Source organism: Culex pipiens, chromosome 3, assembly GCF_016801865.2.
Source record: "Culex pipiens pallens isolate TS chromosome 3, TS_CPP_V2, whole genome shotgun sequence".
Classification (NCBI taxonomy): Eukaryota; Metazoa; Arthropoda; class Insecta; order Diptera; family Culicidae; genus Culex; species Culex pipiens.
The window spans coordinates 56015418-56033135 of record NC_068939.1 but is presented as its reverse complement, the minus strand read 5'-3'; the positions used below and the strand labels follow the sequence as shown (position 1 = coordinate 56033135).

The 17718-nt window shown below is 37.7% G+C and overlaps 2 protein-coding genes across 23 annotated transcripts in view; both read right to left on the bottom strand.

The window, feature by feature from the left end:
• LOC120428611 (potassium voltage-gated channel subfamily KQT member 1) overlaps window positions 1–17718 on the bottom strand; it is a 404586-nt gene that overhangs the window by 363073 nt on the left and 23795 nt on the right. The window lies entirely within an intron of this gene.
• LOC120420369 (decorin-like) lies at window positions 10897–12670 on the bottom strand. The gene is made up of 2 exons (XM_039583369.2): window positions 12520–12670; window positions 10897–12458 (listed from the first exon to the last, which is right to left on the bottom strand). The coding sequence occupies exons 1-2, from the start codon at window positions 12546–12548 to the stop codon at window positions 10970–10972; spliced, it is 1518 nt and encodes a 505-aa protein (XP_039439303.1). The 5' UTR covers window positions 12549–12670; the 3' UTR covers window positions 10897–10969.

Sequence of the window (17718 nt, the reverse complement as noted above, 5' to 3'; positions counted from 1 at the left end):
ACACCAACTTTAGCTGCAAGAAGTTGGGAAAATATAAACTCATGTTCTGCTCTCCGAAACACCATCAATAATACTGTCGCCGTCATCGTCATAACCATCATCATCATTTATTACCGTGCAGCCAACCAAACAGAAACTCAATGCCACAGCATAACTGAGCAGCAGCATACCTACTTAAGTCACTCAGCTTGAGATTGAGAGTCGGAAGATGGCAACCTCAGCAGCAGTGCGACCATCGGATCGTAATGTTGCACTTTAGAAACCACCATCGGGACAATAAATACCTCCCCACATTTATGGATCGGCAGTGTGCCGATGGCAGTTTTACGAACAAATGGATCCGCTAAGTAGCACTTTTACCATTGCCTGGCCTGCCTGCCAGGCAAGGATGCCAGTTAAACGGAGTTATTATCGATACTGTTCAGCGAGAGTGGGAGGAGCTCGTGACAGAACTATAAATTATAGAAGTGAGCCATCAACCATCGCGTTGCGAACGCTTTTGTGCGGAATAATTTGCACTATGGTGTTTTTATTACAGCCAGCACGATAAGATAAAATTGGAGGTTTTGTACACTGAACATAAATTTGGGATCGGTAAAATAACAAATAATCTGAAGAAACTGAAGAAACCATTGAGAAATGATTGTAAAGTCTTTTAATTTTGTTAAATGTTTTACTTTTTTGCAATGAAAATTTTGTATGGAAAAAAAGCATCAGTACAACAACTTTAAAAGATTCAAGAAAAAAGTAATTTATTTTATTTAATTTGCTTTGATAAATTTGTCAATAAGGATAGGAAAACTATACAAAACCAAAAAAAATAAAAAACTGGTAACTTTTTTTTCGTTGAATGGTCATAACTGCCCATGTTCGCATATATGTCCCATATGCAAAAACAGCATGCTGAGAAAAACGCATTTGAAGTTTGTCCCACACATAAGGCTACGTGTTAAGTTTTCGTGAAAAAACTGGATTTCCTCCTGATTTCTAGAACAAAGTACTGGATGTTATATGCTTTTCTGAAAGAGCACACGATTTTGAACCAAACTACATCATTAACTCAAAATCGATGGAAATGCATATGGGACATTTATGCGATCATGGGCAGATAACTCGTTTTATTTCATTTATTTCGTTGTTTAAGCATTACAAGTGTGAAATACCTTTCCACAACTGAGATATGGACCAGTGATTATTTTTTGAAATGACTGGAAAAGAGGCTGTGAATGTCTTTTGCATTTGTGCTAGGGCGTCCAATTTCCCGGGGTTACAAAATTCCCGGGAAACGGGAAATTTTCAACAAATTTCCCGGGAAATCCCGGGAATTCCCAGGAAATTTGAAATTTAACGAAAATTATTCTAAATTCTAAACTTTTTTTTCTAATTATATAAACTTTCTAATTTTTAAATCTCATAAATCGTCCCAAATGAAAGAAAATATTATTAGTATTTTTGTTCAGGTTTTTTTTTTTGAAATCAAAGTGTTTGGATAGTGAAAATGTATGCTCCAAAAACATAAAATTGCTTTTAAATTTGTCTCAGTGATTATAAAGTTAAAAAAAAAACTAAAAAAATCAACTTGTGAATAAATAAATAATCATTGAATTTACCTTAAAAATCTAATTTCTAGCGCTTTTTAACTTGAAACACTATTTCATGAAATCACAACTCAAAGTTTTCAAATATTTGGAGCGAGTTTTTGAAATATAGTTGCATTCTTTGGGTAAATTTCATATGATACAAAGTTGTTTTTTAATGGTTTTCATTGCTTTATTATATGGTTCTAGTTGTATGGTATTCAGCCCAATAAATTAATTAGATTGAAATAATTTTGAGCATTTAAAAGTGGTTGAAATTCAACGATATTTTGCATATATAACCCTCTTACGCCCTTTGTAGCTCACGTGCTTCATAAATTTATAACTTCAATCTGTAATTTCTCGAATACTTAGAAACAAATTCTTCTCACACAAACCTTTTTTAACAAAATTAATTATACATATCAGTTCAATTTCCATCCAACTTGTTCAAGGTAAAAAAAGTCAAACAAATCTCAATGTTGATCTTGGCCGGAAGATGTAAATATCTTATTTTCAAATGATATTACAAAAAACCATTTAAAAAGGTTGTCAAAAACAGAATAGTTTATATTCATTCCATAACAGCGAATGTTTTGTGGTCCAACATATAAGCAAACAATATTCCTAGTTGTGAATGCTTCAGAAATAAATATTATCTGAATTAAACCTTGACATGAAATTTACAGACAAGCTTATTAGTTCAATATGAACAGTAGATGGAAATAAATAAAATCAAATCAGGTTTTCCAATTATTATTTTTTGTATAATTTCAAAACATTGGTGCCAAAAAGGTTGGAAAATGTATACTTCTGTTTGTATTTCGGGAATTCCTGGGAAATTTACAAAATTACCGGGAAACGGAAAATATTTTTTTCCGGGAAATCCCGGGAAATTTTTTCCCGGGACGGGAAATTGGACGCTCTAATTTGTGCATTTGTTTAAATATCAAATATACTCGAACTACAAAATCTCAGAAAAAAAACAGTCAAGACAACTTTGTCCGGTTATGTGTGAATTAACAGAAAATTATTTATCTTTCCGCAGCCGGCTACTTCAGATTTCAAATTATCAACTGATAAACAAAATGCTCATGGTCACATCACTGCCACTCGTGAATCCTGACCTCATACCCATCTACTAACCCCCTCAAAACTCATGTGATACTTTGTCGGAGAAGCAGTCGATTGGGCGGTCTCTATCACTCAAGTATCGGACTAACATTCCCATCCACTTCCCCGTGACCCTACCACTGGTCGTGGCCGGCGCCGGTAATGATCAGTATGATAGGGGCCTTTGAGAAGTTGCGAAGCGAGGAAAGATAGCACCCACTCATCTTCCACGGCTCGTGGATGTAACTTCTGGAGGTCCTGGTCAATAACGGAGTAGCAACTGCGGTTGGGCACCTATGCTTATGCTTATGCTGGACTTTTTTGCCTCAATTCTACTCATTACAGTAGTACGGGGCAAAGGTACGCACTGGTCTTTTTGAATCTTATTTTTTACCTGAAAAGCTCATTTCTGGGGCTTCGTCTTGATTTAGGTCAAATTTTATGCGCTTGCAAAAATAAAGTGAAAAAAAATAGTTTTTTGTAAGTTATTAAGAAAAGTCACTCTTTGACCATTTTGATCTAATATTTGAAATTTACAAAGTAAGGTTTACAAAACTTCAGGTATACGAAATCTTTGAAACCATTTCACTAGTGTTTAGCCTAGCCAATTACCTTTGTAACCATTTTGGTATAAAAAAAATTCAAACACGTTGGGTAACCTTAATTCCTAATAGTATAGATTCAAAATCACTGAAAAATAGTACTTCTGTCAAAATCGGACCAAAAGGTATAACTTTTGCAAAATTAAAAGGGTTTTTAAACCTAAAAATTAAACTTTAGATTTATAAGTCACGGCGTCTTTTTCAGGGGGGTAGTATTTTTTGAGAAATAGCAAGAAAACTGTCATATACATATGAAAGTGTGGAACACCCCCGTTCATTTGCGGGGCGAACGAAAATCTTTGGTCGGGAAAAATCAAAGTTATCCTTATTTGAAGTTTTTTTACTTTTTTTTCCTATGGGGTGAAATTTCGTCTATTAGTATTGTTATAAGTCTACATAGACATGATTTATGGTTCAGATCATATCATTTCTTATGGGAAATGATGCAAGGAACATTTTTCCTGAAGCACGCAAAGTGATTGAAAATAAGGGAAAAAAGTTATAAAGGTTTTTTTGGAAATTTGGGAGATTTTCTGATAAAATTGCACACCCCTTTCCCAAAAATCGCAATGTTTTTGATATTCAGATCATTATTTTGATGCATTCTTTTTTGAGAAATGTTTCTGGGCCCATTGAGTATACAAATCACAACAGAAAAGTGTAATTGGTTGGGTTTATGCTCAACTGTGGGTCACATTTATGAATTTTGGATTTCAACCGAAACAACATATTTTTGTGTGTTTTTGTTATAAAATTTTTATTTATTTTTTTATTAGATTTTGACATTTTTATTAGTTTTATTAAAACTCACAAGAGATCTCGTACTTATTTTGAGGTCAGGTGATAATATTGTAAATCAAAATCAAATCAAACCATCCACATTAACGAACCCCAGGTCTTTTGTGGTCTCTATTGCAAGTTTCTGCTCGAACCTAGGAGTCCGAAGGCTTGAATGGGGAGAGCACCCAAACCTCTTTCTACTCCAAGGAACCTTCCACCCTAGTGTTTGAACTGACGATTTTTGGATTGCGCCGCCAGCGATTCCACCGGAGTAGGCTTGGTTTGGTGTGTTGTTTGTACTTATGGCATGGAGAGAACTCCTACACCTGGAATGACTTAACGGCCTAACAACCAAGGCCGGGACCGACATTTTACTTCCTCATCCGATGGAAGGTTGGAGCAGATGGGAATCGAACCCAGAATCATCCGCTTACAAAGCGGACAGCGTAACCATTCGGCCACGCACTGCCACTGTAAATAAAAAGATCAATTATTTGTGTGTTTTTTAGCAAAACAATTTAATTGTTGTATTGTTCGTTGTTTCAAATTTGAATGCCATACTTGTTTAGTATGTTAAGCTCAATTATTTGAGATAAAATTATTAGATTTACATACATTTAAACTTAATTTTTACGCAATATTTATGTTATTACCAATAATTGCAAGTTCAACTCTGTAGTTTCAATACAAATAATATAGCCCAAATGGAAATACAAATTAACAAAAGGCATAGAAATAGAAACCCTGTGATTGTATTTACACTGCATGTCTCAATTAGATAAAAAAAATATCATGTGGACCATGTACAAACAAAAAAAGTGAAAATTTAATGCAAACGGTACATTTTATAACCAAAACACACAAAAATATGTTGTTTCGGTTGAAATCCAAAATTCATAAATGTGACCTACAGTTGAGCATAAACCCAACCAATTACACTTTTCTGTAGTGATTTGTATACTCAATGGGCCCAGAAACATTTCTCAAAAAAGAATTCATCGAAATAATGATCTGAATATCAAAAACATTGCGGTTTTTGGGAAAGGGGTGTGCAATTTTATCAGAAAATCTCCCAAATTTTCAATAAAACCTTTATAACTTTTTTCCCTTATTTTCAATCACTTTGCGTGCTTCAGGAAAAATGTTCCTTGCATCATTTCCCATAAGAAATGATATGATCTGAACCATAAATCATGTCTATGTAGACTTATAACAATACTAAATTGAAATAGACGAAATTTCGCTCCATAGGAAAAAAGACAAAAAACTTCAAATGAGGATAACTTTGATTTTTCCCGACCAAAGATTTTCGTTCGCCCCGCAAATGAACGGGGATGTTCCACACTTTCATATGTATATGACAGTTTTCTTGCTATATCTCAAAAAATACTACCCCCCTGAAAAAGACGCCGTGAAGTACTACTGTGTTCAAGAAACTCATTATACCATAAAATTATCTTTATTTGGGCTTTTTTTAAATCCAAATTAAATATGTCTTTATTGAACTTTCTTATAATAATTACATTTCTTCTACATGCTTAGTGGTGTGGCATAATGCTCTTCATTTTTGTTGTATTTTTCGTTTTGTTAATAACTGTTCTTATTCATTAATTTATTTTAAATTGTTTTACATTTTTGCACTGAATCGAATACATTAGGGTAAAAAAGAAAAAAAAAACACTTAAACAGCTAATCCCAAATTAAAACTAAAAAAATACATTCATTGAAATATTCAACATCATTAGAACGAGTAAACTACGAACTGTATTTCAAGATAAATCCTCCAGGCGTTCTTACTTGTTCCTGGCGAGTTTTGCACCCACGCAGTGTTGTAGTCATCTCTCTGAAAATGTTCAGAAGTTCTTGTGGTGAAAACAAGTCACTACTGCCATTATTCGTTGATGCTGGTTGATTTTCCCTCGGTTGTTGACTGAAGCCTGGAGGTGCAACTTTTTGCCGCTGATTCAACGGCAATGGCTGTAGATTTGGAACCACTCGAGCAGATCCCGCTCCTGGTGACGCCAAAGTAGGAGAATCCACGTCCGTGAATGCTGGTGGTGTTTTGCGACGATTTGGTTGGTGCCTCGTCGTCGCTTGCTGCCGAATTTTTACAAACTCAGCACGTTTTGGGCAGCTCCGATTCTTGGTCGAATGGTCGCTACCGCAACTGAAGCATTTAGCTTCGATGTTCTCGTTGGTTGTGTTGCAAGCTTGAGTTTTGTGCTCACCTCCGCAGGTTGCACAACGACTCTTGATGAAACAGTTCCTTCCACCATGCCCAAACCACAAGCAGTTCGAACATTGCGAACAGCAAGTCAAACACCCACCGATAGAACATTTTTTAAGGTAAAATACATTATCAGGTTCTACAACTCTCTTACGCAAGCTTTGCAACAAAATACTTCAGATTTCTTAGCACCAAAGTACTACTGGTTTTCATTTACAAAGTATAAATGAAACAGATAATCTTAATTTTCCTCAAACAAAAATCTGTTCAAATTTAATCCAATCGAAAGAACAAAACCACCCAACGAAAAGTAAACGAGAAAAGATTTCCTTGTCCCACACCCCCTTCAACTCAAAAATCACTCAGCTCGTCTTCGCCCGCTGATATTAATGAGAAAATCAATAAAAATGAAATTAGACCTCACCATCAGCAGAACCGGACCGGGTTGTGTTGGTGGTGTGGTTGGTTGGTGATACAACACACCGCGTCCTTGCCCACCACCACCAAAGCCATTCCAACACTGGATCGTGGTGGGATGAAGTAGGTGTGACGGGAAGGACATCCACGCTTTTGAATTAAGCTTTCCAATACGTAATGGACCGAGTAAACACAGAAAGCGGAAAGCTGGGGAAAAGTGTGCTGGTCAGGTCAGGGAGAAAAGCTCAAGAGCACACGTACACCACCACAACGCTGACGAAAGCTGACGCTGCCATTGTCTGTGTGTGAAGTAATAAAAATATTATATTGTTGGAAAATGTACACAACATTTTCCTCCCTTTCCCTCGCGCGAAGGAAAATAAAGCAGCTAAAGCATAAAATACTGCTTTCGATGGGTGGTTCGTTTTGTTTCCTGCGGTACGCCCGAGATTTGTTCTTGCAACGACATTAGGAGGTTGGATGGTTTTGGTCGTTTGTGGAGAGTTGGAATAATTTCTTGGTACAGTAATGGCATTTGAGCAATTCTCTGAGATTTTGGTCATTCGATTTTTTTTTTATTTTTTTATCCACTGAAACTTTTTTGGTGCCTTCGGTATGCCCAAAGAAGCCATTTTGCATCATTAGTTTGTTCATATAATTTTCCATGCAAATTTGGCAGCTGTCCATACAAAAATGATATGTGAAAATTCAAAAATCTGTATCTTTTGAAGGAATTTTTTGATCGACTTGGTGTCTTGGGCAAAGTTGTAGGTATGGATATGGACTACACTGAAAAAAAATGATACACGGTAAAAAAAATTTCTGGTAATTTTTAATTTCACTTTTTGTCACTAAAACTTGATTTGCAAAATAACACTATTTTTTTATATATGTTTTAGAGGACATCAAATGCCAACTTTTCAGAAATTTCCAGAATGGGCAAAAAATGTTTGACAAAGTTATAATTTTTTGAATCATTACAGATTTTTTTCGCAAATTCGAAATATTGGTCGCAAAAATTTTTCAACATCAGTTTTCGATGTAAAATCGAAGTTGCAATCAAGAAGTACTTTAGTCAATTTTTGATAAAGTGCACCGTTTTCAAGTTATAGCCATTTTAAGGTAACTTTTTTGAAAATACTTTAAAATTAGTGCCCATGTTTGCCCACCCTCGAAAAAAATATTTTTGAAAAGCTGAGAAAATTCTCTACATTTTGCTTTATTGAACTTTGTTGATACGACCCATAGTTACTGAGATATTGCCATGCAAAGGTTAAAAAACAGGAAAATTGATATTTTCTAAGTCTCACCCAAACAACCCACCATTTTCTAATGCGATATCTCAGCAACTAATGGTCCGATTTTCAATGTTAAAACATGAAACATTCGTGAAATTTTCCGATCTATTCGAAAAAAATATTTTCAAAATGTTTAATCAAGACTAACATTTCAAACGGTCCAAACATTCAATATTACGCCCTTAAATTTAAAAAATATTTTTTTTCAAGGGTGGGCAAACCTGGGCACTAATTTAAAAAAATGAAAAACTGCGACTATTTTCAAAAAAGATACCTAAAAATGGCTATAACTTGAAAACGGTGCACTTTATCAAAAATTGACTACAGTACTTCTTGATTGCAAATTCGATTTTACTTCGAAAACTGATGTTGAAAAATTTTTGCGACCGATATTTTGATTTTTTAGAAAAAATCTGTTTTGATTCAAAAAATCATAACTCGGTCGAAGATTTTTTGCCCATTCTGGAAATTTCTGAAAAGTTTGCATTTAATGTCCTCTAAAACATATCAAAAAATAAAAAAAAAAAAAAAATAGTGTTTTTTTGCAAATCAAGTTTTAGTGACAAATAGTGAAATTAAAAATCACCAAAATTTTTTTACCGTGTATCATTTTTTTTCAGTGTAGTTCATATCCATACCTACAACTTTGCCGAAGACACCAAATCGATCAAAAAATTCTTCAAAAGATACAGATTTTTGAATTTTCACAAATCATTTTTGTATGGACAGCTGCCAAATTTGTATGGAAAATTATATGAATGAACTAATGATGCAAAATGGCTTCTTTGGGCATACCGAAGGCACCAAAAAAGTTTCAGCCGGATTAAAAAATACAAAAATTAAAATTAAAGAAAAAAGACCAATTCCGTAGAGAACTGCTCATTTGTCTATTCAAATGAATCATTAACTTCTGCGCAAAAATTTAGTATTGTGGAATGAAAATTCAAATGTTGCTGCAAACAAGGTTTTATTCATGATGTTCTTTTAAATATCTGAAATGCACTCATGTTTTGAATGATGCTGTTGAGTTATACAATAAATAAAAAAAAATAATTCTTCCTGAACCGAACAATAGTTCGAAAAATCGTGCTCAAATAATCTTTGTGTAGTTAAACGTATCATTAAGATGTAAAAAAATGGGTCATTTTTGAGGGTATTTCAGGGCATGATCCCTTAGGTGTACTGAGCCCAAATCCCATCCCAAATATGAGCTTTATTGGTTGCGACAGGACCTGGCGCTTTGACTTTGAATTTTAAATGGGATTTAACCCGTAAAATCAGTGCGTTTTGGTTTTTGCCAGTTTCAAGCCCCTAAACGATTTTTTGCATTTTTTTAAAACCTTATGAACTCATAGTCCGTGTTCCCAGGAACAACTTTGCCGAAGAGCGCGAAAAGATTCGTCCACTAATTAAAATGTTACAGAATTTATAACACCGCCGCTCAAAACATTAACATTTTCCTCTCAGGGATCATGCCCTGAAATGCCCGCAAAGATTACCAATGTTGTTACATTCTAACGTTATTATATGATTTCATTGTCGTCATGATAACTTGTCGAAGGTGCATTTCGTGTCAAATTAAGTTAATAACGCAATTTTGAGTAGCTCACAATGCCTCACCTTTTGACCTTCACAGATCCCCAAAATTCGATTTCAATCCTGAGGTATTCAGCATTGTTGTCACTCTTCAAATGAAAAAAGTTTCAATCTTGTCGTGCTATCTTGACACAGCCTGAAAATTGATGTAAGTGCGACAATTGACCAAAGGGATTTCAGAACGTGTTTGACACATGTCCGAGCGCGACAACCGTAAACATTTTCAATTATATTTTGGGACTCTCTTATCAGCACTGTTATATCATACAGGGGAAGAACATGTATTGTTGCATACACAAATTTTTTGCAACTAATCGAAAATAATATAAAATCGTTATCCTTTTTTTTTCATTCAAAACACCCGGACATTCCGGTCATGCGACCACAAAAAAATCGCAGGCATAAGATTAGATTTAGATCACTTTTTCAAAACAGAAAATGGACCGTGGTTTTCCTATGTACATAGGACCTTTTGAAAAAGTAAGCGAGAGATTATGATTTTGTTGCTTAAGGGGTTACATACATGTAAATCGGCAAACATGTCAAGGGTTGGTATTGGCACACACGCAAACTTTTTTTAAATTTGTTTTCAGGACTTTAACATAAACATTTTTAACTATTATCAACATAAATTTGAAGACATTTGGTTGCATCATTGCCGATTTAAAGCTATTGGATGTTAGCAGTTTCAAAAAACGGGTGCCACGATATGGCAACACTGCTTCGACCAAATCGGCTCAAAATTTTTGTGAAGACTAATTAAACCGGTCCCGTGTGCATGACGAAGGCCGATTTTCAAAAAGTTTATTTTAAAAAAAGATAAAAATATTTTTGTGTTTTTCATATTAAAAATCGTCCGTTTTTGATTTTTGTATTTTTTAAAAAAGCAAAATTTTAAAATCGGGCTTCGTCATGCACACGGGATATGTCTTGACCCCAAATTCAGCTAATTTGTCCATCCAATCTCGAGATATCGTGGCACCAATAAATCAACTCGGTGTTCCGAGAAAAACGTTCACAAAGTTTGACAGTCCACTTTGCGCATGGCAGAACTTTAAACTTAAATCGTCTTCTACTCACTTAAAACATTACATATCTTCATGAAACTTTCAGGAGTGATTGGAATTCATCTTTTTAAAGGATTTAATAAATATTCGGAAATATGAAAAATTTAGATTTTCTACATGTATGTAACCCCTTAACTACTAAAGTGGATTGTACAATTCAGGATCATCAAAATATAGTTTAGTAATGTGTTTCAATAAATAAAAATTAAATGGACTGTATTCATGAAATGAAAATATTAAATTTATTAAAATATGTATGCTTCCGATTCACATACACACGAAAAGTGTACATTTATCCTCGCTTGTCAATCTTTTCCTGCAATTCCTTAATTTTTTTCTCGTGCTCAACTACCGTAGCGTTACGCGCGTTGATGTCACCCAACAGCCTTTCCTTCCGATAATCCAAATCTTGCAGCTCTTCCTCGATCTTGGCAATGTCTTCTTGCAGGTTTTGCAGCTTCCGTTCCTCTTCGATGACCTGCTCAAGGGTGGCCTTATTGTCGGCATCACGTTTCGTGAAAATCTGTTTTAGCTGCTCATCCGGTTTTGCTGGAACTTTAAACCCATCGTCTTGGTACAACTTTCCAATGTAACCGATCATATCGTTCAGCTTTGTTTGCAGTTGATCGTTTTCGTTCTCGATACGAGCCTTTTCATTTTGTTTGTTTTCAAGCAAGTATCTTTGCTGATTGAGGATACCTTGAAGGGCTTCCTTATCCTGCGCAACCAAAGATTGAACATCGTTGGCGGCCGCATTGGCAACCTCGTACACCTTGTTGTCGTCTCCGTCGCACGGGCTTGGCTTGTAGTTGGCACAGTTGGGACCGCGTTGTTGATGCATTGAAGAGTTTTGCAGGGCCTCGTGTTGACGTTTGTTGTACCGAATCACTCGATCGGCGTAAGGTGCTGATGATTGTATGCAGCACAGACCATTTGTACCAAGGCTTCCGTACTTACAGCTAGGGTTGTCTGGAAGTTTTCTTACATTGTTTCTTTCAATGAATACTTTCAACGAATTGCAATCCCAGTCGTTTTCACGAAGATCGATGCTTTTTAAGCTGGAAAATGTTTTTTCCGTCGTGATCATTACAATCTCGTTATTCTGAAGGTAAAATTCTTTAACATTTGGTACAGAGTTGAAAGATTTGTCAACAATAGTAAGTATGTTGCTGGACAAATCAAGATATTGTAAACTGCTTAAAATTCTGTCGCCAGATGTTTGAAAAATACGGTTGTTGGCCAAGTTCAAGTAACTTAGAGACCGGGGTAAATCATCGAAATTGACTTCACTTATTTCATTGCACGAAAGATCGAGTGTTACCATTTTGGATTGCCTACTGATGTCGGGAATTCTATCCAATTGATTTTTGGAAAGATTTAACTCTTCAACAATGGTGCCTGCAAATGTCACTCGCGAAAGTTTGTTACGCATCGCTAGAAATATCCTTACACCTCTTGGCACCATTACGAATCTCAACTGATTATAAGTCAAATCAATCTCTTGGACTTGGTTACCAATTGCATGCAGATCATCTTTCAGTAGATTGTAAGACAGATTTAGTGCTTTTAATTGACTAGCGGTTCCAACATCTTGACCGAAAAACCGTTCCATCAAATTTCCATGCAGGTCAATCGATTCCGCCGACTGCCGATGCTGCGCCAATCCAGACGGAATCTCATTGCTGTTCGAGGTGATAATCCTTAGGTTTCTGCAAGTTGTTTTATCTTTGCAACTGACAATCGCTTTTGAAGATGCTAATGATACAACGCACAGTAAACTCCTTAAAATGCAAAATAACATCATTTAAGCACAAGTTAATCACCAATTCTATCTAAAATTACCACAATCCCAGCACCAACTTTGTTCCCATGATTCCACCGTCAAGCAAACGAACCTTCTTCCACAAAACTTAAACCAGCAATGATCGCAACGTCCCGGGCCGCGATCTTGTGCGACTCGGCGGGGAATTCCCAGCGATAACTACCGCTCGGGAGGCCGTAGGTTATCAACCAGGGAAGGCAAGAACGAAAGAGAGAGACAACATGAACGCGTTTATGCGCAAACTTTGAGCGATCTTGGGCGGACTGGACGGCGAGTTGATGGTGGTTGAAAGAAGAGCCAAGATGAAAACGCGATCGCGAATCGTCGAGGGAATCCCCCATAAAGAGTGTGACAAGAGGGGCAGCGTGCAAACAACTTCGTTTAGAATTGCTGGAGTGATATTTGAGAAGTGGTTAAAGCGAAACCAATTCTTCTTCACTTGTTTTTTAAAAACGAGTTTCCCAATATACTGATCGTTAGCATTATGATATGAAGTCAAACATTATTTTGCGTGTGCATTTCGTTATTATCGTGCGAAGCGATACAATACACTTTTTATAGAGATCAAGGCATGCGTGTATCCTCCAGAGCAAGCAGCAGTTAAGTGCTCAGAGCTCTAAAAGTTTTTTTCGAATTTTCCGCCGTAATCGACTTTGATTACCCGCGAGTTTGCTCCACCAGCATGCCGAAGGCCGGCCGTGGCCGTGGCAGTTCGAGTGCGGCCTCGAAAAACCCGCGAAGTTCGTCTACCGGCCGAGTGCAAAAAGGTAAACAAAACAACGCCGCCGCGTCGTCCGCCATCGCGCAGGGGAGCGTGTGCGCTGATGGATTCAATCCGGAGTTATTACACGCTAATTACCGTGTCCAGGATCGCAGCCCTATAAGAAGCAGACTCCGCTCAGGTACTTCCGGCAATCTGTCGACCGGTGGCGCATCAACATCCGCCAACATTCCCACCAGTAACAAGTTCGCGAGACTGAGTGACGAGGAAACCAACAACAACAACACCGACGGTAGCAGCACTACCGACGACGACGACGACGATGGACGTGCACGCAAAAAAGGTAGTACGACAAAAAAAGATAATTCTCCGAAGGAACGGCGACCACCTCCAATTTTTGTTTTGGATACGTTGGCGGACGATGTTGACGAGTTGCTGGAAGGCCTCCAATATAGTCTGAAAATTGGAAAATCGAAAGTACAAGTGATTACTTTCAACAAAAAGAATTTCGACCTGGTGGTGAAAGAACTGAAGTGTAGCAACTTCAAGTTCTACACATTCGATCCAGTTGAGAAGACCGCGGTTAAGGTAGTCCTGCAGGGCTACCAAGACCGCCCAATCGCCGACCTGAAGGGACACCTCTCGGGTGCCGGAATAACGCCACGGGAGATAAAAGTGCTCTCGCGCAAGACAACAGTCACAGGTACGCACACTTTGTACCTGTTGTACTTCGACCGCGGCACCGTCAAAATCCAAGACCTGCGACGGACTAAGGCGTTGGACGGTTTTTGGGTAAACTGGCGGTTTTACTCCAAAAACCCAATGGACGTAGCGCAATGCCACCGTTGCCAGAAGTTCGGCCACGGCTCGCGGAACTGCAACCTCCCGCCCCGCTGCGTGAAGTGTGGTGAAACACACCTCTCAGAGAAGTGTGCACTGCCGTGCAAGGCGGACTTGGGGGACAAGGCAGAGCACACCAAGGCGCGGATTAAGTGCGCCAACTGTGACGGCAACCATACCGGTAATTACCGCGGATGCGTCGCGCGCAAGGCGTACCTCGAGGAGCAGGAAAAGAGGAAGAAGAAAGCAGCAGCATCCCACCCTTCTCAGCGCAATACGAGCGCAACCGTTCCTGCAGCTGGACAGCGTACGGTTCCCGTAAACAACTCAGCGTTCCCTCCTGGATGGGGGCGATCGTTCGCCAGCGTGGTCGCTGCCGGTAGCGGTGATGCGGCCCAGCAAGAAGTAACCGGGGAAGATCTATTCACCTTGCCAGAGTTTTTTGCTCTAGCGGGTGAGATGATGACGCGGTTCCGGACCTGCCGTAACAAGGCGGAGCAATTTCTGGCCCTCGGGGAGCTAATGATTAAGCACATCTACAATAGATAAAAAAAACTGTGATCTAGTTTAAGCTTTTTCTATTTCTATCCCCTTTCCTTTGCAATTTCAGTAAGTTTTTTCTAAATTTTTTCTTACTTTTGGTAATCTCTTAGTCATAAGCAATAATCGTTCCAAAATGGATTTGAGATTTAACACACAGTTGAAAGGAACTCCAAAACTCTGTTATGTACTGCGAATGAACTAATTGTAACATGATTATTCACTAATAAAACCGAATTGAATTGAAAAAAGAACAAATATATCACTTAAGTGGTCATAACTCGAGACAGGGTTGCCAGATCTTCAATTTTGTGGACTCGTTGGAAAGGTCTTTCAATTACCTAACCAACGATATGTCGGATGATGGATCCGGACATCGTTTACATACATTTAAGTGAGATCCGGCATCAAAAAAGTACAAATAACTCACTTAAGTGGTCATAACTCGAGACAGGGTTGCCAGATCTTCAATGTTGTGGACTCGTTGGAAAGGTCTTTTAATTACCTAACCAACGATATGTCGGATGATGGATCCGGACATCGTTTACATACATTTAAGTGAGATCCGGCATCAAAAAAGTACAAATATATCACTTAAGTGGTCATAACTCGAGACAGGGTTGCCAGATCTTCAATGTTGTGGACTCGTTAGAAAGGTCTTTCAATTACCTAACCAACGATATGTCGGATGATGGATCCGGACATCGTTTACATACATTTAAGTGAGATCCGGCATCAAAAAAGTACAAATATATCACTTAAGTGGTCATAACTCGAGACAGGGTTGCCAGATCTTCAATGTTGTGGACTCGTTGGAAAGGTCTTTCAATTACCTAACCAACGATATGTCGGATGATGGATCCGGACATCGTTTACATACATTTAAGTGAGATCCGGCATCAAAAAAGTACAAATTTATCACTTAAGTGGTCATAACTCGAGACAGGGTTGCCAGATCTTCAATGTTGTGGACTCGTTAGAAAGGTCTTTTAATTACCTAACCAACGATATGTCGGATGATGGATCCGGACATCGTTTACATACATTTAAGTGAGATCCGGCATCAAAAAAGTACAAATATATCACTTAAGTGGTCATAACTCGAGACAGGGTTGCCAGATCTTCAATGTTGTGGACTCGTTAGAAAGGTCTTTCAATTACCTAACCAACGATATGTCGGATGATGGATCCGGACATCGTTTACATACATTTAAGTGAGATCCGGCATCAAAAAAGTACAAATATATCACTTAAGTGGTCATAACTCGAGACAGGGTTGCCAGATCTTCAATGTTGTGGACTCGTTGAAAAGGTCTTTCAATTACCTAACCAACGATAGGTCGGGTGATGGATCCGGACATCGTTTACATACATTTAAGTGAGATCCGGATATATGTGAAAACACATTTTTATACATAACTTTTGAACTAGTAATCGAAACTTCAAACAATTCAATAGCGATGTATGGGACCCTAAACCAAGTCGAATGCAACTGGTTTGGTCAAAATCGGTTCAGCCAGTTCTGAGAAAACTCAGTGAGAATTTTGGTCACATACATACATACACACACATACACACACACATACACACACATACACACACGTGACGGTTGGCTCTACCAAATCGGTACACGTCTCGATGGTCCAAGGAGAGGGCTGCATATGACTAACCGATCAAAAGCAACGCGATACTTGGGCGCGGTTAAACCCTCGCATGGACTCATATGTATGTAGAACAGGAAATGGTTCTAGCACCCGGCATGGATCCTGTAAGTACACTAGTGCAGAAAATGCAACGCCTCCCCCCGAAGTTATACCGAAAGGTGGTCCCGGGGGGAAAAGGGCACGGCGTTCAAGGACTGGTTTAGTGGGTCGGGAAAACTCTTTTGTTTTCCCAACCCCACACTACCTGAGAAATGAATTCTCAGGTGTCTGATAGCAGATTCCGACCTTGTAAAAAAAAAAAAAAAAAAAAAACACACACATACATACACACACACAGACATTTGTTCAGTTTTCGATACTGAATCGATATGTATACATGAAGGTGGGTCTGTGAGCTTTTAATAAAAAGTTCATTTTTAGAGCAGGATTATAGCCTTACCTCAGTGAGGAAGGCAAAACCAGTTTTGGTTCACTGGAATTAGGTTTTACGCCGACTCGATTTGGAGGTTAGAAGGAGTGCACTGTTTACATGGACATAGCACAGTTCGATGCGGTCGTCGATTTTGTTCGGGGAAATTCATCGACAATCGACGAAGACCATGTAAACAGTGCACACGAGCTGTAAAATCAGCCAAAATTTACTCCCCCTCCCCCCCTTTGTCACGCTTTCCCTATACTTATAACACGCAATGTCACACTTTCTCAGACACCCCCCCTCCCCCTAGAGCGTGACATACTTTATGGATGACGCCTTATGTTATTTATAACAAGATTTGTTATTCTTTGTTATGAATGTTTTGTTATTGGATTGTTATTGTAATAACAGACTAATAACATTTTAAGTTATTCTTCGAACAAATCTTTGTTATTATTTTTTGTTATTTTAACAACTAATCCGATCATCCCAGATACAGTTGGCGGTATACTTCCATAACAAAAAATGTTATTCCAAAGTTGTTTTGGCATTCAATAAATATCAGACAAAAACAAATTGTGGTATAATCACATAAACTGTTATTCAACTCTTATGCAAAAATGGATTTTGCAAGAATATTCCATAACGTTTTTTGTCATTTTAACAGTATTCGTTATTAAAATGGCATGAATTTTGTTATCCCGAACAGACGATAATAACTAATTTCATGCTATTTCAATAACAAATACTCTTAAAATAACAGAAAGTGTTATGGATTGTTCTTGAAAAATCCATTTTTGCATAATAGTTGAATAACAGTTTATGTTTTCATAACAAAATTTGTTATTGGTTCTGATATTGATTGAAAGCCAAAACAACTTTGGTATAACATTTTTTGTTATCGAAGAAAACCTCCAACTGTTATTGGGATGGTCGGATTAGTTGTTTACATTCCAACGCCCAAGGCTCCAAAAAAGTAGGAACGTTAACTTCAACTCGCTGGTTTTCGGGCATAACTCAACTAATCAAGATGATTCTT